Raw genomic sequence first — 26,484 nt, forward strand, 5'->3', positions numbered from 1 at the left:
GCCAGGCTCAGTTCGGCTGCTCCTCGGCCTCCCTCGCGCCTCCAGCTCGGGTAGGAGGAGCCACAGCGCCACCCAGCGGCATGTGGCGCGGAATGGCAGTCAGGGCTCTTGAGTGGCCCCAAAGGGAGGGGGAGCTGAGAGGAACCGGGCCCCAGAGTGGGGAAGGTGGGGTACACAGTAGTTGACGCGCTCTTAAACCAGACCCTCCATTCACTTCACCCACCATTCCATCTGGCACGTGGCACTAGATGAATCTTACTCCGGGTCAGCTGATGATATTCCTCTTAAAATAAAAACTCTTTCCTGGCTCCCAAGGGGTCTCAGTATAAAGCCCACATTCCCTGGCTTGACCTTCAAGGCCTTCCATGTTTTGATCTCAGGTTATCTTTCAAGCTTCATCTCCTGCTATCTATCCCACACACCCTACCAAGACTCACTCCTGCCCAACTGGATCACTCACTGGCCTCCACATCCATTTACTCAATGAACCTTTAACTAAGGCACTGGGGAAAGAGGGAACGGACAGAAGAGGTCCTTGTCTGCCCAGAGGTTGCATTCAAATGAGGAGCGAGGCAATGAACAAGAAAGCCAATATATAAACAAGATCATTTCAAATATTTACCAGCTCTAGATCATATAAAAAGCAGGGTGGCATGATAGAGTGGGGTAAGAAGGGCACTATCATACCTAATCAGGAAAGGCCTTTCACAGAAAGTGACATGTGAGCTGAGATCTGATGATCTCTGAAGGAGAGTGAAGAGGAGTCAGCCTTGCAAAACTCTGGCAGAAGAACATCTCAGATTGAGGAAGGGTATGTACAAAGGTCTTGAGATAGGAGCAAGCTTAGTATAATATCACAAGAAAAGAAATAAGGCATAGTTGCCGGAGGATAGTGAAAGGAGTGTAGTGGGTGAGACTGACAGGTCATGAAAGGCCCTGTGGACCATGTTAAGGAGTTCGGATTTTATCCCTATGGTGATGGGAAGCTAATGGAGGGTTTTAGCAGGGGAGAAACATGATCTGATTTGCATTTTTAAAAGGTAGCTCGGGGCGGGAGGGGGGGGTGGTTGTTCCTGGGTGGCTCAGTCGGTTCAGCTTCTGACTGCAGCTTAGGTCATGATCTCACAGTTTGTGAGTTCGAGCCCCACATTGGGTTCTCTGCTGTCATCACAGAACCTGCTTCAGATCCTCTGTCCCCCTCTCTGCCCCTCCCCTGCTCGTTCTCTCTCTCTCTCTCTCTCTCTCTCTCTCAAAAATAAACTTGAAAAATAAAGATAGCTCTGGGCGGACTGTGGCAGGGGGACAAGATTGAGAAGCAGGGAGACCAGTTAGAAGGCCACTGAAGTGGTCCGAGAGAGAGAGAGAGAGAGAGAAGAGAGAGAGAGTTGGTGGCCTGATGTAGGTGGTGACAATGGAGGTAGGAGAAATTGTCAGATTCTAGTAATTTAAGGGATTTCTATTCATGTTTTTTCTTACTAACCAACACAGGAGCTTCTTGGCAGATTCTCTGTGAGTGATCCTTGAATTCCTGCCCTACACCCCTAAGCAGGTAGTCTACTAGGTGCTCACTGTTTAGTGAGTAGATCTGTGACCCTCCACAGAGAAAGTGACCAGAGAATGGCAGTAAGACCGAAACTTGGGCCTGAGGCAGCAGTTCTGGGTCTTCTTTCTAGTTACTCTAATGCACTTCTCCCTTTTTCCTTGTTTGTCCCTCAGTGTCTTCTAAAAATGTTTTGAGAGGGAATGAAAGCAGGAATTATAACCTCCTCCTCTGTGCTAGGAACTGTACTCAATGCTTTCACATATATTACTTCACTGAGGTTAATTTATTTAATCTTTGTAATATCTAATCCTATTCCTTCATTTTAGAGATAAGCATATTAAAACTCCAAAAGGGAAAGGGGCTTTATGAAAGACAAAGTTGCCATAGCACAAAATATTCACAATTTTGAGCCCTGCATAGGGTCCTTTCCCCATTTCACACCCTCATACTGTTTATACTCATTATGCTCAGGTCTTTTCAACCTCTTGTTAATGCTTAGTATTACACAAATGCAAATAAATTTCAGAGTGAAACTGCAGGTCTTGAAAAAGATTCAGGGTTTCATGAAGTCAATGAAAGTGATGTCGAAGATCCTCATTAAAGTCATATGAAGCCCTTGACAAATGGTGAGTTGCCAGAGATGGACCAGTTACCACTGGCAGAAGAGAAAATTGACCTGGGTAATGACAGGATCCAGGCTTCAAAGTAAACGATTCAACTCTCAGAGGATTATAAGAGGTCCTTGGGATAATTGAAGAAGCTCTCTAATTTTGGAAAAACAAAACTGTTTATGATGATGTGGTGAGAGGCACTATTGTGGTCCCATGCACTCTGGTCAGGAAATTATATTATGCCCCAGTGCTTGATTCATTCTTTGTTCATTTTAAGAATTAGTGCATATGTGCAATTATTTACACATTTCAAAACACAAAACTATTTGCCACATTTTCAATTTCATTTCTCAAGATAGAGTCCTGTTGAAACCTTTTCCCCCCTTTCCCCTACTCTACTGTGAAGTGTTGGTCCCTACTTCGAGTGGGTTCTTTGTAAATGTCCTTTTTCTAGCACCACTTGTCCTCGAATAACAAGGACTTCATGTAGGCCCAGCCTTCTATTCATCCTGTGATTGGTAAGCCTGGCTGCACATTAGAATCTTTTGTGGAGTCTGTTAAACAATACTGAGGCTGGGACCCCGACCCAGACTAATTAAATCTGAATCTCTGCTGGTGGGGCCACAGCAAAAGCTCTCCAGGTGATTCTGTTGAACTGCCTCCCCACCTCCTAGCATATGCTGAGGCCGGAAGAGACCGAAGCTGTCTGCAGTCAGCCTGAGGGAGAGTACCAGGACCTGGACCCAGGGCAAAGGGGGAGCTCAGAGCGGCATACCTTGTTTTATCATGCCTTGCTTTATTGCACTTTGCAGATACTGCGGGGTTTTTGGTTCTGTTTTGTTTTTTAACAGATGGTTTGTGGCAACCCTGTATGGTAGAAGTCTATCAGCGCCATTTTTTTTTTTTCAACCGGCATTCGCTCACTTCATGTCTCTATGTGACATTTTGGTAATTCTCACAATATTTAAAACTTTTTCATTATTATATTTGTTATGGTGATCTGTGGTCAGTAATTACAACTCCCTGAAAGCTTAGAGGATGGTTAGCAGTTTTTTTTTTTTTTTTTTTTTACCAATGAAGTATTTTTTCATTAAGGTATGTACATTTTTTTAGACATAATGCTACTGCACACTTAATAGACTACAGTGTGGTGTAAACATCACGTTTATACACACTGGGAAACCAAAAAATCCATTTGACTGGTTTTATTGTGCTGGTCTGGAACTGAAAAGCACAATATCTCTGAAGTATGCTTGTATTTCCTTGGCAGGGCCATTGTGCCCTTGACTCCCTTAGCACTGTGGGTTTGTAGCTCTCTCCAGTCTCTCACCTTTTTTTGTTTCCTATGCCCAAGGCCAAGATAAGTGGACTGTCCTCATTGACATGTGGTGAGAGAAAAACTCAAATGTTATGGTGAGCATATCATGGTTGCCGAACACGTAGCATCATGTTATCCTGTGGATCTATAATGTGAGGTCCTTTACTGCTATATTCTCAGCATCGAGCACAGTGCCTGACATATAGTAATTGCTCACTAGGTATGTTTTCAATGAATGAAGGACCACGTTGAATAGAGGCAGGGTGTGATAAGTACCATGATTAAGGTGCAAAGTGTGCAAAGTGTTCTAGGAGTACAGATCATGCTCAGCTTGGGAGAGGGACAATGTGGATACCTTCATAGCAGAGGTGGCATTTGAGCTGGACTATGAAAACTAGATGAGGAAGTGACAGAGATGGAGAGAAGGCATTCAAGGCAGAAGAAACGGTGTGAGCAAAAGGTAGGAGATAAGAAGGCACAAGCTCATTCAGTGAACTGCCAGCAGGGAAATGTGGCTGGGGGCATGAGTGTGGGATAGTCTATAGGGCAAGATCAGAGTGGCGGGATCGGATCAGAATACAAAGATTCTTGAAAGTCCTGCTAAGAAGCTCACTTTTTTTTTTGAAAAAAATTTTTTACTACATTTATTTATTTTTGAGAGACAGAGTGAGACAGAGTGCGAGCGGGGGAGAGGCAGAGAGAGGAGACACAGGGCAGGCCGGAGTAGGCTCCAGGCCCTGAGCAAGAGTTCAGTACAGAGCCCAACACGGGGCTCGAATCCACGAACTGTGAGATCATGACCTGAGACGAAGTCGGACACTTAACCGACGGAGCCACCCAGGTGCCCCAGAAGCTCACTCTTGATTAGACAGGCAATGTGGAGCCATCTGATGTTTTTTTTTTTTTTTTTTTTTTTTTTTTTTTAATTTTTTTTCAACGTTTTTATTTATTTTTGGGACAGAGAGAGACAGAGCATGAACGGGGGAGGGGCAGAGAGAGAGGGAGACACAGAATCGGAAACAGGCTCCAGGCTCCGAGCCATCAGCCCAGAGCCTGATGCGGGGCTCGAACTCACGGACCGCGAGATCGTGACCTGGCTGAAGTCGGACGCTTAACCGACTGCGCCACCCAGGCGCCCCCATCTGATGTTTTGATCACAGGTGTGATCTGTTCACTTTAGGAAGATTAGATGTGTACTTTAAGGCAGCAGTTCTTTCACGAAATGTTTATGGAGTGCCTCCTGAGCACACTGTACTAGGGAGGGTGGGTTGGAGTTGGAGTGACTGGACAAGAGATTAGTTGGTAGGTCATTGCAGTGGTCCAGGCAAGAGCTACTGCAGGCCTGAAGTGGCTGAGTGGGAGGGGGGCGGAAAGGATGGGAAGGATCTGACACATGACAGAGGTAGAATTGACAAAACTCAGTGACCATTGTAAGTGAAGGTGAAGGAAAGAGAAAGAACACTGCGTAATGACAATAATAACGATCAATATTCTTGTGGCTCCTTCCATGCCGGCTGTTGTGCAAAGTGCTTTACGTATACCACGTAATTCTCACAATAAGCCTTTTGATAGATGAGGTCACCAAGGCTCGAAGAAGTCAAGGAACTTGTGCAAAGCTGTACAAGTAGGAGATGGTGGTGGTCAACTTTGCACTCACACACTCTTGGCTCCAGAGACCATATCCTAACCTCCATGCTATGCTGCTTTTGGGGGGATTGGGGGAACTTGCGTTTTCTTGGCAAAGGAATTCAGCAACTGGGTGAGGATGCCAGATTCCCTTCACACACATGCCCTTCCTTCCCCTGTTTATGTGAAAAGATGGTAGGGGTGGAGGGCTCTGTCTGCCCCTCCCCTAGGGTGCCTTTTACTTCTGCACTGGGTACATGGGCCTAGTAAAGCAGCAGAGGAGAGATGAACTTGGTAGACTTAACAACCAAAGGCTGGAACCAATGTGGAAAACTGGTAATCCCCAGGCCAGGTGGGGCCTGCAGATGTGTTTAGCTCACACAGGAGTTTGCTTTCTTCAAACTTGAGCCAACATTTAGAAATTAGAGGGCTTCATGTAAAAAAAAAAAGAATGAGATCAGGCATCATTGGACCCACATTCCCACAAGACAACCCTGGGCTTGAGCTGCCCCTGCAGACTGTGTGTACCCTGCCTTTCTCACCACTCACAACCGTGGAGTCTGCACTTCACGACAACATGGTCCACCTCACTCACTGATCTCTGCAGAAGTTTAAGTTTGTGATTCCTCACCTGAATGGCCTGTTACAGAGTTTCCTCTTTTTTTTTTTTTTTCTGAGACTTGAACAAAGAGCAGTGCACAGGGTCAATGTCCTCTGGTCCTACCCCTTCTCCAACACAGGCTTTTTCCTCTCACAGTGCTTGACTCCACAGAACAAAACCATAAAGGGAGGGTTATCATCAAGTCTTACCATTTATTTCTTTATGGGGTTAAACAAGAGCAGAAAGGCCTCTGCTCTACAATGCAACAAAACAGAAAGCAATACACATACAGAGACTCTCACCGAAACACAGAGGCAGGGGAAGGGGAACAACTGAATCATAGCCAGGTGAGGGAGGAAGGGACGGTGGGGGTGGGGGGGGGGCTACTAGGAATCGAGCTTGGAGACTCAGTCATAAGAACTAGTGCAAGAGAGTTCTACTCATGAAGCACAGTGTAGAAAATGGCATAAGAAAGCTGCCCAGCTCTGCTGCCTGTGACGGAGGGCAGGGGCAGCTGGAGGGGTGGTGGAAGATCTGGGTGGTGAGGTGAACAGGGACAGTCAAATGACTTTGAGGTGGAGTGAGGTGCCCCTTTCCCCTGCCACTGGGCAAGGCCCTGGGCTGGTCTGAGCCAGGGGTCTCCTGGGCACTTGGTGAGGGGGAAGAGAGGATGGGAGTCTCCAAGGGTCTGTTCTTTGGGGCCCTAAGGTCCCCCTTTACTTCCCAGTCCCTTTTCCCCTCCTGAGGATGCAGGAGTTAGAAGGCTGTACCTAGGGTCTCTCACATCTACATAAGCGTCTCTGGAAAGGAGCCAGCACCTCTTCCCCTCCCCAGCTCAAAAGAGCACTCTAGGGATGGGGTATGTGGCTAGGCCCGAAGTGCTGAGGGCCAAACAGGGGAGTGTGTGGGTGGGGCACAGGGGTTGGGGGAGGGAAACAGGCTGTGAGAAATGAGAAAACCAGCAGGGAAGGACTCCCCGGTCTCACAAAGCCTCTCTGGGACCCAGCAGAGGTCCTTAAATGATTCCCTCTCTACTAGGAGGTCTCCCATCTATCCCCTGCCAACCACTTCTTGGTTTCACCTAATGCAGCTCTAGGCCCACTCGTCCCCTTAACTCATTGGCATCACAGCCTAGGACACAGGCCTTTCTGGTACCGAATGCCACTTGGCCCATTGCAGGAACACAGTTCTGGTGCCCTTTCTTGTCTGCTCCTTTTGGCTTTTAGAGGTCCCGGGCGATGTAGCCTCCGACTCTCTGGAGATCAGCACAAGGCTAACAGCCTCCAAGGGCCTCTCGATGCTTCTTTTCTTGTCTAGTCCTCTAGCCTGACTAAATACCTCAAGTGTCTCAGTCAAGAGACAATAGCACATTATCCTTATTCAGTGGGTCCCCTGGCCTGTCTCTGGACTTTCTTCAGGAAGGGGCAGGCAGGGGTGGCTGGATCAGAGGACCCTCTACAGGGTGAGGAAGAGTCTGGTTGTTCCACAGTTCAGATAGTAACCCATGGGGTCAGGGATGGGAAGGGATGAATACTCTTTGGTAGGCTGGGGATGGGGACAGGGTGGGGATGGGGGAGTTTCATCTCTGGAAAGCCCTGGGGCAATGCCACCAGGTTCTCCTTCATGGAGGCCTGGGCTAGGACAAAATTGAGTGTGTATGGGGACCCAGGCCAGGCCTGACCCACTTGGACTTAAGTCCCTCCTCCCTATGGAGATCAGAAATGGAAACATCTTTGGCCTCAAGGCCAAGATCTCCAGGGCAAGAATGGCCCTTGGAAGTATGTGCACCTTCTGTAAGATAATGGCCCTTCAGACAGTGGCAGTCTGACCATGTGCTCTCAGGCTTCTGTTTTGAGGCCCAACAACCGGGTTCCTGTGCTCTTTCCCCACAGGACTCTATGCAACCCTTTCTGATTTGAGGAGGTGTCCTCGAGCCTGCCTCAACACTGATCGTCCTTCTTTCCAAAGCCAGGTGACTATAGACCATTCAGCCATCTCTCTAAGCCCTCTGCCCACATCTCATCTCTCCTCTCCCCTCCTGTCCTGTTCTCTCCTTTCCCTCTTCCCTATCTCTACTCTCTCTCACCACTCTGTACCCCATTACTACCCCTCACTACCTACAGTGGTGGGGCACAGCTTAACTGGGGCCCCGGCCTAGTCGCGACTGTGTGCACCTCATCTCCCAGCCTGGCACTTCCCTGTGGTGGCCCCACGTGGGGCAAGGTGCACTGGAGTGGGAGGAGGGCCACTGCACCGTCTGCCATTGCCTGTAGGGGTATGGGCAGGAGGGAATTAAGGATCGTGGCAACAAAAGGAATGTGGAGGGGGGAAAGAGCTTCTCCCCTCTGTGCCCCCCAGCATTCCCTGCAGGGCCAAGGCTGGGTGAGTAGCCTCCTTCCCTGGAGTCAGGGTTCTCAGCAGGAGTGGGTACTTCTAGCCCCCACTCCCCCCCTTTTTTTGCTAAGCCCCATAGATGGGGACCTGAGGGGGGGCATCTGCTGCTCCTGCCTTTTACTCCCGGATGAGTTTTGCAGCTCCCTGGGGCCCTCTGGCCGTTCTGTCGGAGCTGCTTTTGGGGTGGGGGTAGGCTGGGGGTGATGTGTGGCCCCCCATTTCCCCCCGCCCCCCACCTGGTCCTATACCTCCCATGGGAGGAGCCCCTCCCCCTCCCCCTGGGGGGCTGGAGCTGCTGTCAGTGTGTGGTGGAGGTCTGTCCTCCCTGCTGTCACTCTTCCCGAGTCAGGCCCTCATCTAGGGTAGGCAGTGCCTCCAGCCCCAGTCCTCCACCACCCTGGCTACTGGAGAAGGACACCATGGTATGGAGGAGCATGAGAACAAGGACATACAGCCGGATCCTGCTGGGGCTGAGGCGGGAGCCCCCAGAGACCGGCAGCATGGAGGGCCTGTGGCTGATGTGGCCTGGAGGGTCATGGCGGGGATGGTAGTGGTGGTACTGTTGGTGGTAGTGGTGGAAATAGGAGTGATGGAATTGCTGGTGGTGGGTTTTGGGGGCCTCAGTCTCCTTGAACTTCTTCTTCTCCGAGTCACAGGATACCCACTGCACGTCACAGCACTTGGTTTCCGGCCGCTTTGGCGAAGTATCCAGCAACCCTGCCAATGGATAAGGAAGGTGTGTGGTGGGGTGCTAAGGGGACAGATGGCTTTCCTAGAGAGGAGATTTTCAAAGCTGGGACTGCTCTGGTAGCCCTGCCCAAGACTCCTTTCCCCTGGCCCCTCAGCACCTACCCTTTCCAGATACTTCTCTCCCAGGGACCTGAGACAGTTTCTCTGGGATGACTCCTTGGCCAGGGCACGTTGTTGATAGAGATGGCCCCTGTGCTCTTTGTCTATTCCTCTTGACCCTATCCCAACCTGGGGACCTCACTGTCAAGTCTTCAAGGCACTAACCTTCTTCTAATCTGACTTCCCTGTTGTCCTCCCTGCTCCCACACCCCCAACCTGGTACCTGCCCTGGGCCCTTGGCCTTCTCCCTCCTTCCCAGTTTTCTGCCTTTACCTGTACAGATAAAGCCAGGAAGCCCTCCGTACACCATTTCCTCATTGTCAGGGAGTATAAAGGGGCACCGGGTCTGCACCTCCAGGCAGTATTGCTTGCAGGGCACCCAGCGCTGGCATTCCTGCTGGGTCACGCTGAAGTATTCTGAGCACAGCCAGGCCTTGTAGACAGCCTGTGGGGAGAGGAAAGAGTGTCAGCCCAGGCATCAGCCCCTTCCTACCTCAAAGGAAAGGGATGAAGGAGGAGTGTAATTGCCCACCCACCCATCCCCAGGATCCAGGGTGTGGAGAAGAAGGAGGGTTTGGGTCAAGACCACTACATGCTACCCTAAAATCTCTCATCTCATAGTCCAAACTCCCAAGTCCCCTAATCTGCAGGCCTCCAAGACTTACAACTTTCTCATTGGTAAAATCACAAAACTACTCCTGTGTCAGAGCTGGAAAGGGCGTTACCAATCATCCCATCCAACCCTGCTCTTGTAGTCAAGCCAAGGAGCTATCCTGGCTTGTCTGAAGTCACTGACAGTGAGGTAAATTTTGGTTCTGTCCAATTCAGCAAACATTCCTTTGGCTGATGGTGTTAAGTTTCTAAATTCAAGAAAGAGATGGACAGAATAATCCTTGCTCTACCTCATTAGGGTGTTATGTGCATCAAATAATATGACACATATGAAAATGTTTTGTAAACTCTAAAGTGCGATACAAATGTGAGGGGTTATTTTAAATAAACAGGAATCTGCCTTACCAGGCACCACATGTGCTTTCAAGCCCTAGTTAATCCATGCTCTGTCCTGTTGGCTTCAGCCCTGGTGTGGAGCAGATGCCACCTTTCTTTTGGAAACCTTGCTTTGCAGTTTCATTCCACAGTATACTTCCTGTTCCTCATCTAGCCCATTCCTACCAGGCACTGGGTCCTAGCTAGGAAAGGTTCCCTGCTGTATACTGTTTGACTATCAATAAGCCCAGAGTTTTTCAACAGTGACACTACTGACACTTTGGACTGGACAATTCTAAAATTTTTTTATAATTAATTAATTGATTAATTCAATTGAAGTATAGTTGGCATACCATGTTACATTAGTTTCAGGTGTACAACTTAGTGCCTCAACAACTCTATGCTCTATCACCACAACTGTAGTTCCCATCCATCACCATACAACACTAGTATAATACCATTGACTTTACTCCCTGTGCTGTGCCTTTCATTCCTGTGACTTATTCGTTCCACAACTGGAAGCCTGAATCTCCCACTCCCGTTCATTCATTTTACCTGTCTCTTCATTCCCTCTGCTGTGGCAACCATCAGTTTGTTCTCTGTATTTCTAGGTCTGATTCTGCTGTTCATTTGTTTATTCATTTGTTTTGTTTTTTATATTCTACATATAAGTGAAAATGAATGTGGTATTTGTCTGTCTCACTCTGATTTCACTTAGCATAGTACATTCTAGGTCCATCCATGTTGTCTCAAATGGCACAATCTCATTCTTTTAATATTTATTCATTTTTGAGAGAGACAGAGAGACAGAGCATGAGCAGGGGAAGGGCAGAGAGAAGGAGACACAGAATCCAAAGCAGGCTCCAGGCTCTGAGCTGTCAGCACAGAGCCCAACGCGGGGCTTGAACCCATGAACCGTGAGATCATGACCTGAGCTGAAGTCGGACGCTTAACCAACTGAGCCACACAGGTGCCCCTTATGACTTTTATTTTCATTCTTTTATATTACACAGACACACACACACACACACACACACACACACACACCTGTCTTCTTTATCCATTTATCTATCGATAGACACTTAAGCTGCTTCTATACCTTGGCTATTGTAAACAGTGCTGCAATAAACATACAGATGCATATACTTTTTCAAATTACTGTTTTCATTTTCTTTGGGTAAACACCCATGGACTGGATACTTTTTTGAGGGGGGCTATCCTGTGCATAATAGGATATTGAGCAGCATTCCTTGACGCTACCCAGTAGTTGTCAGTTAATCCCCCCCATTTTTGTGACAACCAAAAAATATATCTGGCCATTGTCAAATGTCCCCTGGGGATCACACAAAATCATCTCCCATTGAGAACCACTGATATAGCTTTTTGCTACTGGAAATGTGGACCTGGACCAGCAGCATCACCATCACCTAGGATCTTGTGAGAAGTGCAGAATCCCGGACCCCACCCCAAACCCACCACTTCAGCACTTGCATTTTAACAGGATGCCCAGGCAGCTCTCATGGATGGGGTTACCCTGCCCACATCCTCCTCATATCTTCAGGGGCACCTTCTCATGATTGCTTCTCATAGCAATGGTTCTTCGATTTCAATGGACCTCAGAAACTCCTGGGGCACTTGTTCAATATGCAGATGACTTCCTCCAATTCAGCTTCAAGAAGACTGAGGTGGGCTTAGGACTCTGCATTTTGAACAAGGGTCCTGGTCATTCTGCTGGCGGAAGCCTTTCAATCACACTATGAGCAACATGGTCAGTGCTTCTTACATGAGCTTTAAACATTTACAGGGAAATACAAATAACTTTACCATGGATATGGACTTTCACAATGTGTCCCCACAACAGCCTTTTCTAAAGCAGGGGGTGGTGAGGGGTGGTGATGGGTGGTGGTGGTAGGTAGTAGTGGGTTATAGTAGCAAATCAACCCCCTGAGAAACAAACTGTTGTTTGATACTTAAAAAAATTTTTTTTAACATTTATTCATTTTTGAGAGACAGAGAGACAAAGCATGGGTGGGGGAGGGGCAGAGAGAGAAGGAGACAGAATCTGAAGCAGGCTCCAGGCTCTGGGCTGTCAGCACAGAGCCAGACGTGGGGCTCCAACTCACGGACTGCAAAATCATGACCTGAGCCGAAGTTGGGTGCTTAACTGATTAAGCCACTCAGGCACCCCAAAGTGTTGTTTGATACTTTGATAACTTGCTGGCATCTCACATTTAACATGCTCTAAGTCTTAACATGAAGTTCTTACATTTTTTTTACCCCTCACTCCCAAGGTTTGACCATTTCAATGAAGTTCCATGGCCATCTACCCAGGTATTCAAGCCAGAAATCTAGGTGTCAGCCTTTATTCCTCTCTTTCTCTGCATCCCCACATGCAGACATGCCCATTCTTACTCCACATCCAAAACTTTGCGCAGGTCACTGTTGTCTGTCACCTGTACAACAGTCTCCTGTGTGGCCTCCCCACCTCTACTCTTTATTTTTCCAATCCACTGTTCACACAGGAGTAAGAGTGATCTCAAAATGTCACCAGATCATATTACTCCCTTGCTTCAAACCCTTCAATGCATTTAGAATAAAATCCAAACTTTTGACCACAGACTTCAAGCCCCTCCAAAACTTGGCTCCCATCTGGCTTTCCAACCTCATTTCCTATCTCTCCCTTCAAGCTCATCATGCTCCACACGCATAGGTTTTCTTTCTTTTCCTTGAACATGTCCTACTTCTTTCCACCTCGGGGCCTTGGCTCATACTGTTCTCTTGGCCTGGAATGTTCTTCCTCCCACTTTTGGCATGACTAGGTCCTTCTCATCTTTCAGGCCTCAGTTCAAATGTCACCTCCTCAAAGAGTGTCTCCCTAACCCCTCTAGCTAGAAGATGCCTTCTCATTATTCCCTCTTTTTCTTAACTGTTTCTTCACCACAAGTATGATTTTGTCTGCATCCTTGTTTTGTTTTTCTCAGCCAACTTCACTAAAATGTGAGATGCATGAGAGCAGACATGGGTTTGTCTTATTGACCATTGTGTACTTATTGACCACTGTGTCTGCAGCACAATATATGTAAAAAGGTCTGTTTATTGAATGAACGGGAGAAGTAAATGAGGACATGTCCCTACTCTCAGAGAAATTCCAGTTTCATCGATGGATGCATCTAATTTGAATCTATGGCATATGATCTATACTGTAGGAGAGGTAAACCACTGGTCATTGGAGGGAATCAAATAGAAAAGTTGGGAAAGAAATCAGTGAGAAGATAATAGTTGACCTAGAACTGAAAGTAGGATTAAAAAAAATTTTAATGTTTATTTATTTTTGAGAGATATACAAAGAACAAGCAGGACAGGGGCAGAGAGAGAGGGAGACACAGAATCTGAAGCAGCTGAGCTGTCAGCACAGAGCCCGATGCGGGGCTTGAACTCACAAACTCTGAGATCATGACCTGAGCCGAAGTCAGACACTTAACTGACTGAGCCACCCAGGTGCCCCTCAAAGTAGGATTTTAGATGGGATCGGTAGAGGTGAGACAAAAGGGCATTCCAGGCTGAGGCAACAGCTTAAGTGGAAATATGGAGGTAAGTAAATGCATGAGTGGGAAGGGTGCCAACCTCCTGTGGATGGACATTTATTTCCAAGTTTTTATTGTTATAAACAATGCTTTGTACACATGTCTCTTGCACACCTGTGCTAAATTTTATTTATATAAACCCCTAAAAGTGAAATTTGGGGGTGAAAGTTACATGCAAAGGAATGAGAAGGGAGTGAAATAAGGATGTAAAATATCAAGTACAGGTAAGAGGCAGGGTAAGAGAGAGGTGGAGGGGTAGAGTGGGGGTTAAGGGATAGAAGAGAGTGGCAGTGAGGTAAGGGGGTACAAGGCAGGAGTGTGTAAGAAAGAGAGGGTGAGAAAGAGTGGGTAGTTGGAGAGTAAGAAATGGTGGTGATGGGGGTATGCCTGGGGAGAAACAGCAGAGGAATAAGAGATGGAGGGTAAGAGAGGTAAAGGGATGCAGTGAGGGCGAGAGAAAATGAAACATAAGAAAGAGCATGGGGATAAGAGGGTGGGGACATAAGAGAGGGGGCTGTGAAGAGGAGGGGTAAGAAAGATGAAGTAACAAAGATGAGGGTAAGAGAGAGAAGGGGAATAAAGTTGGGTAAGGGAGGTGGGGATACAAGAAAGCAGAAGGAGGGTAAAAGAAACAAATGCAAGGCAAGAAAGAAAAGGAAATCCCCACAGCTAAGGGCCCTAGTGCCTCAGAGAACACCCTCCATCTTTTGGGACCAAGTGCAAAGGTGAGGCTCTGCCCATAGCCATTGCCCCAATCTCAGCAGCCTGGACCCAGGATCTTCCTCAATCCTCACCCCAAAGTATGTGCAATTGCCCCTTCTTCCACCGACTGAGTACAGAGGTCTCTGTCTCTGTAGGATTCTCCCTGGGCTCTTTCAGCTCAATATTTCTGCTCCTAACTGGAGGGTATTATGCTAAGTGAAATAAGCCAGGCAGAGAAAGACAGATACCATATGATTTCACTCATATGTGGATCTTGAGAAACTTAACAGAAGACCATGGAGGAGGGGAAGGGGAAAAAAGTTACAGAGAGGGAGGGAGGCAAACCATAAGAGACTCTTAAGGACTGAGAACAAACTGAGGGTAGATGGGGGTGGGGTGGGGGAGAGGGGAAAGTGGGTGATGGGCAGGGAGGAGGGCACTTGTTGGGATGAGCACTGGGTGTTGTATGGAAACCAATTTGACAATAAATTATACTTAAAAAAATATTTCTGTTCCTAGGTGAGGAGGCCCAATTGGAGTTGCAGCCCTCCTCCCAGGCAACTGTGATTTGCCTAATAACAGGCTATGGTGGCTGGGCACTCACCTGTATGCTCTGGGAGGGAGAGGGGGAGGCAGGGGTTGGGAGAGGGGTGGCCTGACAGTGGGAGTGTGGTCTTTCTAATTAATTAGAAGACCCTCCCTCAAGCCCCATACCCCAAGCCTGGGTCACCATGGCAACAAGTGGGTGAGCAGATTGCCTGAGGAGGACACCAGGTCTGTGGGTGGTTAGGCAGGAACAGGCAAGGAACTAATGAGGGGAATGGAGGAAGAGCAAACAGGAGCTGAGACGTAATCCAATTTCTTGGCCTCACAGAGGGCCAGCTGAGGCCACTGCTGACTCACCTGCTTCAGAGGTGGTCTGGGGTCCTTCTCCAGCGAAAAGTCTGGCTCTCAGGGCTACCACCTGTGCAGCAAGCCTGCCTCAGTTTCTGCAGCCCTTTCCCCTCACCGGGCCTAAGTAGCTTGCCCTGACTCATCAGTGTGAGGACTGAGCCAGAGGCCACCGGGTTGTTTGGGCAGTCACGGGGGCAGCCTCAATACTCATCCATAAGGATGGGGAAGAGCCAAGACATCCAGGGTTAGGGAAGCTGTGGGGCTTGCTGGAGGTGGGGCATGTAAGGAAAAGGAAGAAATGTCTCAGAACCAGACAACAGTCAGTTGGGAGACCCTTGGAGGTCTTTTGCTCTAGTCTCTCAACGCTGGCTGCATGTTAGAATCACTTGGAGAGTCTTTAAAAAATTCACTCCAGACCAACTAAGTCAGATTCCTTGTGGGTGGGACCCACACACATGTAGTTTTTCAAAATACCCTATGTAATTTTAATATGCAGGGAACTATCAGTTTAGCCCCTCTACTTGCATTTCATAGATGAGGGAACTGAGGCCCAGGAAAAGGGGAATGACTTGTTTATAGCCACATAAAATACTGGCAGAGGGAGAAACTTTGAATCTGTTTTCTTGACTCCAACTCCAGGATTATCCTACCAATAGTCTACCAATGACTGGACAATCCTACCAATGACTGCAAATTCCATATGTAGGGGCAGGGCACACAAGGGCATGGGCAGGGGAAGAGAGCTGAGAACCAGCCTGGCTCTGGGCTTTCAGGCTCTTCAGACTCCAGCCCTGGCAGAAAAGCCTTTTTCATCATGTCCTGTCCTCTGAACTTAACCATCCTGGACCCTCTAGGTAGCAGCAGAGGATGGGTAGGGTTGGAAGACCTGACCTGAAAGTGCCCTCCTTTTCTTACAGAATCCCCCTTTCCCACCCTAGTCAGGCCACCGCTGGGCTCAATCAAGTTCTGGCTGCTGCAGCCAAGTTGCTATGGGAACTGGGAGGGGAAGGAAGCAGGGGGTAACTAGAGGGAACACCAATTAACCCAAAAAGGAAGCTGGGAAGGCTATCCCCCCCCTCCTCCCAGCTGGGCTGCTAAAGAACTCTTGAAATGGGAGTGGGAAAGATGAGGGGGATCCCAACCCCTTCTGGGCTCTGGAGCGGCCAGTTTAGGGAGGACCAGGAGAACCTGGAAAGCCTTACCTTCCTGCTTCCTGGCTTGCAGCTTTGGCCAGGGCTTTCTCATCCCTATGCTCCTTTGGAAAGACGTATCTGACTTCTCCTGGCCCCCAGGGTGCTGTGTGAATGCACACAAGTGAGTAGGTAGGCACACAGACCAAAGTCAATACTCAAGGCCAGAGGGTTTAAAGAGGAGGCATCCTGGACTCCTTGGTTTAAGAGCTGGAAAACCATCCAGAGAGGAGAGCTTCTGTTCTTGCCAACCAGAAAGTCAGCAGTTTCCTTCCTGGATTCCAACTTGCTAATGTCCCTAGGGCCTGTTTCCCCATCCAAATCTTCCCTACAGACCTTCTTTTTATGGTTGCTTGTTTTCTTAATGTACTTCTGGGACCCTTGGCCAGGAGCTGCCGCTGCAGAGCGCATGGAGACAGAGCAGCAATCTGGGCTGGACTTGGGGATGAAATCCACTGTCCACTGCAAACAAGTAACCACCCTGCCCCCAGATTTTACCTAAGGGGAAACTGAGGCCCAGTAAAAGGGATTGGCTTAGGAAGTCAGAGGCATGCAGGCAATCTACTACAAAGCCAAGATTAAAATAGGTACTCTGACAACTAACCCCTTGCCTCTTCGCACCACATCCATCAGCACACTTAGAATTGTGTGAGGTACCTCCTTGGGCAGAGTCTGAAAAGAGCCATGTGCTCCTATTCCTGATTCTGGGCTTTCAAAGAATTGGATCAGAAAAGGATAAGGTCAAAGTCAGTCTCCAGTTTGGGGGAAGGAGATCATGGACATAACTCTGGAGACAGCTGTAGTCACTGGGATTGGCAGAGTCAGACTGGGATTAGAGGCATGACAGGGCAAATCCAGGTGGATAATATGGCTTTACTTAAGTGGCTATAAAAATAAGCAACAGCTTTCCTGCTTCAGAGAATGAGCAGTCATGGGTCAAAGTGGCCTGACCTAGCCTGGAAGAAAGGCAGGTGAGATGGATGAGAGGTGGGTAAGAACTTAAAGCCACTGCAGTTCCAGAGGGACCTCACACACCCAAGCTTCCTAGGCCATCTGCTCAAAGGCCAATGGCTGGGTGGGCCTGGCTTGGCCAGGGGCAGTCTGGTTAGTGAAAAGTGGTGTTCCTAATGCAGGGGCAGCTCTTAAGGAGCCTAGGTGATCCATATCAATTACATGAGTAGAAGAGGCAGGTTTATTACCACTCCAGAATGGAAGTGACTGTGAGAGTCATCATGACACTTCCCTGTCTGCTATTGGAATTTCCATTCCAACATCACTGCCAAGCACTATTGTCACAGGGCTCTTACTCTCTCCCAGAGCAGCCCATATCTTTAGACAACTCTAGCAGTAAAAGAAGTTCTTCCTTCTTTTGAGCTAATGCCCTCTCTGTGGCTTTACTCATGGCTCCTACTAGCTCTATAATCGGCTTCCTGTCCCCTTTGATAGTCCTGAAGTTATTTGTAAACTTCCCTGAATCAGGTCTTCCCATTCATTTGTTCATGCAATGATCACTTTCTAAACGTCTTCTGACTATCTGGCGCTGTGATAGGGAGGAGGGGCTACAGATGATGAAGATAAGATTGCTATCTTTAAGAAGAAGGAGAGACAACAATGTGAATCAATCATTATAAGTCACTGTGATAAGTAGTATGTGCTTGGTACAGTGTTAGCATAGAGGGAGGAGTGATCAACTGTTTTGAATGCTGGGGACATGAAAACATCTCCATATGGGAGAGGCTTGAATTGGGGCTTGGAAAAAATTAGTAGAAGTTCACTAGGTGGAATAGGGCAGGGATAAGTGTATTTCAAGCAAAGGAATCAGTAGGTATAAAGGTCTGGAGGTGTGAAATAGTGCTGGGTTCAGACACTGTAGGTAGTTTAGCATAATTAGAGGCTGCAAAGGGAGATGTAATAGGAGGTGAGGCTGCAGAGGAAGGCCATGCCCATATTATGATATGTTCCGGATGCTGAGGAGGATGTGGACTTCATCTTATAGGGAACTGAAAGCTTTTAATGAGTTTTAAATAATTGCTTTTTAAAAGATCACTTATCATCACTTCTGTGGCTAACTTTACAGACTGTGTCTGAAAGTATGGATGATGGAGTGTAGGCATCAAGACTGAAGGTAGGGAGACCAGTTAGGAAACTATTGCAATAATCTTAGTGAGAGATGATGGGGACCTCAACTAAGGCAGTAGCAGCACAATTAAGAAATGGAGAGGGGCGCCTGGGTGGCTCGGTCGGTTAAGCAGCCGACTTCGGCTCAGGTCATGATCTCACGGTCCGTGGGTTCGAGCCCCGCGTCGGGCTCTGTGCTGACAGCTCAGAGCCTGGAGCCTGTTTCCGATTCTGTGTCTCCCTCTCTCTGTGACCCTCCCCCGTTCATGCTCTGTCTCTCTCTGTCTCAAAAATAAATAAACGTTAAAAAAAAAAAAAATTAAAAAAAAAAAAAAAAGAAATGGAGAGAAGGGGTGGATGAGAAGAGATGTCAAGGAGGTAGAACCAACAAGATAACTTATGGGGGTAGGGAATGAGGGAGAGGGAGGGGTCCAGGATGACTACCAGGTTTCTGGCTTGAGTGTCAGGATGAATAGTAGTTTCTTTCATTAAAGAAGGGAAATCAGCAGGAGAGGTAGATTTGGGGGTGCAAAAGATGAATTAAGTTTTTGGCCATAATGGGGCACCTGGGTGGCTTAGTTGGTTAAGCAACCAACTGTGGCTTAGGTCATGATCTCATGGTTCATGAGTTCAAGCCCTGCATTAGAGGGCTGTCATCTCTGTTGTCAGCACAGAGCCTGCTTCATATTCTCTGTCTCCCTCTCTCTCTGCCCCTCCCCTGATTGCACTCTCTCTCTCTCTCAAAAATAAATAAAACAATCATTTAAAAAAATAAATATAAAAAAAGTTTTTGGCCATATTGACTTTGAAGTATATGTGGGTCAGGTAGGTATAAATGTCCAGGAGGCAGCTGGATATAATGGTCTGAGCTCAGAAGGAAGATCTGGGCTAGAGACAAATCACCAAGGGATAGGGTTAATCATTAGAAACATGGTAGGACTGTACTTCCCCCCACCCTTTGAAGATAAGCATGACCATATGACTTACTTTGACCAATGAAATGTGAGTTGAAGTCACATGGATCATTTTTGGGGAGAAGCTCTAAGAGTTGGTATATGATTTGCCATTCTCTTCCCTCTGCTGTTGACTATGGAAACAGTATTGAGAAGCTCCTGTCCTCCACTAGCCTGGGTCTCTTGGTGACTATCATGAGCAGATGATCCCTGCTGATCTGTTTCAGACATGTATGGTGAGCAAGAAATAACTGTTGTGCTAAACCTCAGATGTTTAGGAGTTGTGTATTATCACAGCATAATGTAGCTCACCCTGACTGATAAAGCAATAGTGAAAGCCAAAGAAGTGGATGCTATTGCTTAGGGAGAGTGAGCACAGAGAGAAAAGAACCAACAGTGGATCCCTGGAAATCACTAACATTTAAGGGGAAGGTGGAGGAAGGGAATCTGATGAAGATAGGGGAGTAGCTTAAAAGATTAGAGGAGAAACAGAAGAGAGTGGCATTCTGAAAATTAGGGGAGGAGAGAGTTTCCAAGATGAAGGAGTGGTCAGCAGATAAGGATTTAGACAGAAACATGCTGGCAGTCCCATCATGGTGAGAGCAGTTTCAGGGGATCACTGGGGGCAGAAACCAGACTGAGGCCAATTTAAAAGGGAATGTGAAGGAAGAAAAATGGAGATAGCTATGTGTAGACTACTCTTCTAAGAAGCCAGATACTCCCAGTTTTTTCAATTATTTCATAGGATGTGGTTTCTAGTTCTCTGTTCTATCCTGGTTCTTCATATTCAGATGAGTTCCTATTTTCTGTGTCCCTTGCAACTGAACCCAATACCCAAATAGAGTTTATCAACACAATCAAGTAGAAGTATCAGCCCTCCTGACCTGGAAGCTCTGTTTCTGTTAATGCAGACTAAAACCACATTTGCTCTCCGGAGGACTGTGAATCCAAATTCACTGTGTGAATCCAAATTCAGCTGAGAGAGATGGAAAGAGATAGGCCTGCCTGGAGTGTGGGATCAAAGACATAGCCTAGATCAAAGTCCCTGAAAGGAGCCCAAGCCTTCTGGTAAGACATCTGTATAAATTAAATCCTTGAAACTGTAGGCTACCTGAGGACAGGGATTTTATCTTAATTATCTGTGCATTGCCCTTAGTGTTTACAGCTCTGATGGGGAAATTGGAGATGCATTAGCAAAAAGTCCTAGAAAACTAAGCAAATAGAAAAAAGAGGCAAATATTAACTCCAGGAAAACAAGTTGACCAAGGAAAAAAATGTAATCCAGTATTCTACATGATTCAGCTGTGAACAATATTTATAGTCCTAATGATGTAAAAATGGAATACTCTTAAAGTCAGAAGTTGTGATATGCCAATATTGGATGTATGAAGGGAGGGGAAGTATGTGTACACATACAGTGCTGCTGATAGTAAGAGAGCAAATATGCCTCTAATAAAGTCAATAGATATTTAAAACAGAAAAAAAATCAAGAAATAGCATTGGCATGCCATTTTGAACTGTGGGGGTAAATATCAGAAAAAACAGCTAAGAGATTTGAAAATATTTAAGTCTGAAGAGTGAGGCTCTAGGGTTGAGCAGAAGGCTTCTGTTTTAATTTTAAGCATTGAGATCTATATTTAGCATTTAAAAGACAAATTATACATATCTTTCATACACGTATGCACACACTGATATTTAAAACAGAAAAGTCAAGAAATAGCAGAACTGGCATATCACTAGAAATGTAGAGATAAATATCAGAAGCAAAAGGTAAGATAATTTCTGTAACACTCATCCTGAAGAATGAGTATACATACGTAGCTTATACAGGTTTCTTAACAATAAAACAAAATCTCCAAGACTTAATCTGTCCAACCTCGCCAGACTCAGGCCCAAAGCCCCAGGTCCTGTACTACCCAGTCCTGGATCATCTACTCCATTACCACTGCCTGGGCCATGAGGTTGGGCCACATAAGCTTAACAGGCCAACAGAACTAATGAGTGGTCCTATAGCCAAAGAGAGGAACTAATGTGAGAGGAAAGGAGCTTTGGGGGCTTCTGTGCCCAATGGCTATGCAGGCCACCACAGGAATGTTGCCAGTGTGACAGTGACAGCTGTCGCTTCCTTTGAGCTGCACACAGACATATGCAGCATAAAATCCCACCGCCCCCTCGCAGGCACAGGTGTTTGCCACACACTGCTAGTCCTGGGCCCAGGCCCAGAAAGCAATCTCTAGCCTTCTGCAGGGATCATTGTGAAACCAGCTTCCTGACCCTGCCTTCTTCATTCCCCAAATGCAGTACCTTGATAGACAGATGAGAGGCTGAGGAGAACAGAGACCTGATAAAAGGATCTGTCAGCTGTGTTTGGTCTCTAGGGATGAGGTGAATCAAGGCTTTGGAGTCCTTCCATCTCTGCCTCTTTCTTCCTCAACCTAAGCATGTCTTTGTGCCCTCACTTCTAGAATCTCTCCAGTTGCCTTCTGGCTCCTAACCTCCCACTCCCACGCCAGACACTTCACCTGCTCCCAAATTACCTTTCCCATCTCTTAAGCAGTCCATCTTGGTGTTGTCAATCTCAATTGGGTATTAAACAGTCATTTGGATTAAACACATCTAATTAAGGTAAGAATAATACTAGCTGCCATTTATTAAGTGCTTGCTATATGTCAGGCTCTGTTCTAAGCAACTGACATTTATTAACTCCTTGAATCCTTACAACTACCCCCTGAGGTGGAGACATATTTACAGGTGAAATAGGAAGGGCCAGAGAGTGTAAATAACTTGCCAAAGGTCACACAGTGAATAATAATAATGGTGGCTACCATTGCATGAGCACTTTCCATCTCATAGGCACTGTAGTCTTAAGAGGTTAGCATGTTGTAGGTCAGTTAAGCATCATAATGACCCTGTTTCCTAATTTCAAGTGTGAAGAAAGTGAGGTTCTAAGAGAGTGAAAGAAAATGTTCAAGATCAGCAATTATTTTATGGAGAAGACAGATTTCAAAGCCAGATTTACCTGGACTTTAGTGTCCAAGCTCTTATATCCCGTATTGCCCCTTGGCTGGTACCTCTCCATTTCACTATTACTATTAAAATAATTAGCTGGTTACTTAAATCTTTTTGATAGAATTTCAGGTCAAGTTGGGGAAAGATCTCTAGGACTGGATGTGAGAGTGATTTTCCAAAGTCAGTGTATTTAGGGGCACCTGGGTGGCTAAGTCGGTTAAGCCGCTGACTTCAGCTCAGGTCATGATCTTGAAGTTCATGAGTTCGAGCCCCACATTGGGCTCTGTGCTGACAGCTCACAGCCTGGAGCCAGCTTTGGATTCTGTGTCTCCCTCTCTGTCTGTCCCTTCCCTGCTTGCACTGTCTCTCTCTCTCTCAAAAAATAAACATTAAAAACATTTTAAAAATTTGAAAAAAATTAAAGTCAGTGTATGCAGCCCATACATTGCAGCCCATACATTGCAGCCCATTCATTCATTTCTTCTATGAATAAGGTTTTCTTTGTAAGGGGATGTGAAGGGAAGAATGTTTGGGTACTAGGGGCTACAAATGACCATTTCCACTCTCCCATCAAAGCACTCCCTTCCCACTTTCCTCTAAACACACACACAAACACACACCTTAGGAGATGGAGATGTTGAGAAGAAGCAACTACTGCTTTGTTTCATCCAAACCCACCAGCTTCCTACCCACAGCTGAAGGCTCACTATTTCTGCTTTAATCTTTGGCAGCAGGTGAAGGGAAGGCTGTCTCCTTGTAGAAAGTTTTTCTTGGCTATGGACACTAGCTGTCCTGTCCCGGGTCCTATCATTTAGGGGCTTCTGGAACAGTTTTGCCTTGGAAGATTCCAATGCAAGAGTCCATTCCTTCAGAAAGGCCTCAGGGCACTCTACCTAATCTCTCCTACCCAGGTTGCCCCATAAATGTTCTTCACTGCAAAGCCTTTGCTTAAGTCAAATGGAGAGTTAGCTAAAGCTAGGTTCAGACACTGGCTCTGCCAGTACTAGCTTTGTGAACTTGGACAAGTCACCTGCAAGGAGGCAGGGACTCAGCCACTAATTTGCTATGTGGCTATGAGCAAACTACTTTCCCTCTCTGGGCCTTAGTTTGGATCCAACATGATGATCCCTAGGGAGGCAGCATGTATGAGGAGAAGACAGGGTCAAACATCTTTAAACTCAGTCCTGCAGTCAAATCCCAGGTCTGCTCTTACCAGTTATGAAACCTCAAGCAAGTGACTTAAATTCCCTGATCTACATTTTCCTCACCTGCAAAATGGAGGTAATAAAAGCACCTATCCTTACCTTTCTATAAATTATGTTGGCAAGGCAATTAGCACAAAGCTTTACCTATAGTTTAATTGTACTGGCACAGATTGGGCAGTACCATTGCCTTCTGGCAATCAAATCCCTGGATTTGACCTGGATTCAAATCCCAGCTCCAACTCTTACTAGCTGAATGACCTTGAGATAGTTTACTTAACCTCTCTGAACCTGTCTTCTCCTATGTAAAACAGGGATATATATTTTTGCACTTCCCAAGGTAGATGTAAGAATTAAGGGCCTGGGATAGTTCTTTTCTTTCCATTCCCTCCTTTCAGCTCTAAGATTGAAATAACAAATGAAAAAAACAACTGACACAAATGTGATCAGAAAAAGGTTAAAACCATTCATACATATAAAAGAGTACATATAAATCAATAAAAGAAACACACAAGATATAAACAGACAATTCACAAAATGGGCAATACAAATGGCCTACAAAGAAGAAAAACAAATTTTTGACCTAAGGAATGCAAATTAAAAGCCAACGCTCTGCCATTTTTTCAACCCCAACTTAGTAAAGTTTTAAAAATATGATACTCAATACTGGAAAAGGGTGGTAAATTAGTCCCACACTTGTGGCGAGGATATAAACTAGATATGGATATAACCCTTCTGGAAAGAAATTGGTAAGACAGAAACTTTGTATGTCAAGAGCCTTGAAAAGGGTAGGACTCTTTGATTGTGTTAGACTAGTCCCAAATGTTCATCCTGCAGAATTAATGTTTATGCTCCCATTTGTATGCAAAACAAAGGAAAGAAAAAGTCATTTTGTGTGCAAATGTTTATGTAAGCTCAGAGAAAGGGGCAGAAGGATACACACGGAATTGTTAACATCAATGACCTCAGGGCATAAACCTCTGTATGGTTAGATTTGGTCCATGAGTATGCATTATTTTGTGATTTAAGAAACTCAGCAAAGTAGAGAAATAAAGAAATGATTGAGATAGCATTTATTAAAAAAAGGAATCATAGATCTGACAGAGATTTATGAACAAAGATATTCATCGCAGCATTAATTGTAATAGTAAAAGTTGGAAGTAAAGTAAATATCTCACAATAGGAGCCTAGTTAAATAAGTTGCACTATATTCCTGTGATAGAATATTGTACACTCATCAAGAATGATGTTTTCTAATATTTAATTACATGGAAAGATACTTGGCATAACTTTAACAGTAACTTTAAAAGAGCAGGGTGAACAACCTATGATTTCAACTATGTAAAAATAGATACTTCTATCTATTAGGATGGCTATTCTCAAAAAATGGAAAATAATAGGTGCTGGGAAGGATGTGGAGAAATTAGAACCTTTGTGCACGGCTGAGAAGAATGTAAAATGGTGCAGCTGCTGTGGAAAACAGCGTGGTGATTCCTCAAAAAGGTAAATATAGAATTATGTGATCCAACAGGTCCACATCTAGGTATATACCCCAAAGAATTGCAAGCAAGGATTCAAACAGATACTTGTACACCAATGTTCTTAACAACATTAGTCACAGTAGCCAAAAGATGAAAGGAAATGAAAACATATGTCCACACAAACACTTGTCCATGAATGTCCATGGCAGCTTTATTCATAATTACCCAAAGGTGGAAACAACCCAAGTACTCATAGAGATGAATGGATAAACAAAATATGGTATATCCAGAGAATAAAATATTATTTGACTATAAAAAGGAATGAAGTACTGACACATGCTACAACATGGATGAACCTCGAAAACATTATGTTAAATGAAATAAGCCAGACACAAAAGGACAAATAGTGTATGATTCCACGTAGATGAGGTACTGAGAATAGTCAAATTCACAGAGCCAGAACATAGGATAGAGGTTACTGGGGGCTGGGGAAGGGAGGTATGGAAAGTTATTGTTTGTTTTTTTTTTCAATTTTTTTAACGTTTATTTATTTTTGAGACAGAAAGAGACAGAGCATGAACGGGGGAGGGTCAGAGAGAGAGGGAGACACAGAATCTGAAACAGGCTCCAGGCTCTGAGCCATCAGCACAGAGCCTGACGCGGGGCTTGAACTCACGAACCGTGAGATCATGACCTGAGCTGAAGTCAGACGCTTAACCAACTGAGCCACCCAGGCGCCCCAGGAAAGTTATTGTTTAATGGCTATAGAGTTTCTGCTTAGGAAAATAAAAATGTTTTAGAAATGGGTAGTGGTGATTATTGTACAACATTGCAAATGTAATTAATGTCACTGGATTGTACACTGAAAAGTGGTTAATATGGTAAATTTTATGTTATGTATATTTTACTATAATGGAAAAACTAAAAAAATATATATGCCAGAAAAAGACCTATTAGGAGGAGATACACTATAACATTAAGAGTGTCTCTGGGTCCTTTTACCTGTTGTACTTCTATTTTCAAAATTTCTCAAACAGCATGTCTTTGGTAATTGGAAAAAGGGGTATTTTTCCAAGACTCTGAGTCTGTAATTCTGGAAGCTTCACTTGGTGTTAGAAGTTCTAGTTGAGTTTAACCCTAAGCAGATACATTCACCTTTCACAGGTCTGCCAGGTGGCCATGCTATCTGCTGAAAACCAAATAAGAAGACAGGAAACAATGGTAACCCCCACCACCACTACATGTCTCTCTGCAGCAGCACTTGGTGAGTTGGCACTTCCTTCTACTCCCCCAGAGAAGCCTAGCCATTCCAGGCCAGGGCTCACCAAAACACTGGCAAGGGAACTAGGTGTCCAAAGCTCAGGACAGGCATCATCAGGCTCTGGGGTGACAAGGTCTCACTGTTTCCCCTACCAGCTCTCC

At 45.8% G+C, this 26,484-nt stretch overlaps 1 protein-coding gene across 1 annotated transcript in view; it reads right to left on the bottom strand.

Annotated features, from left to right (window-relative positions):
- Positions 1-5,897: 5,897 nt before the first annotated feature.
- Positions 5,898-26,484, bottom strand: part of NALF2 (NALCN channel auxiliary factor 2) — a 28,435-nt gene continuing 7,848 nt past the window's right edge. The window contains exons 2-3 of the mRNA XM_081793996.1: positions 9,216-9,387; positions 5,898-8,810 (exon numbers count right to left, since the gene is read on the bottom strand). Of these exons, the coding sequence (XP_081650122.1) occupies positions 8,425-8,810; positions 9,216-9,387 (558 nt within the window). The 3' untranslated portion in view covers positions 5,898-8,424. The remainder of the gene's footprint in view (positions 8,811-9,215; positions 9,388-26,484) is intronic.

The sequence above is a fragment of the Panthera onca genome, chromosome X (genome assembly GCF_046562875.1).
Source record: "Panthera onca isolate mPanOnc1 chromosome X, mPanOnc1 haplotype 2, whole genome shotgun sequence".
NCBI classification, from domain to species: domain Eukaryota; kingdom Metazoa; phylum Chordata; class Mammalia; order Carnivora; family Felidae; genus Panthera; species Panthera onca.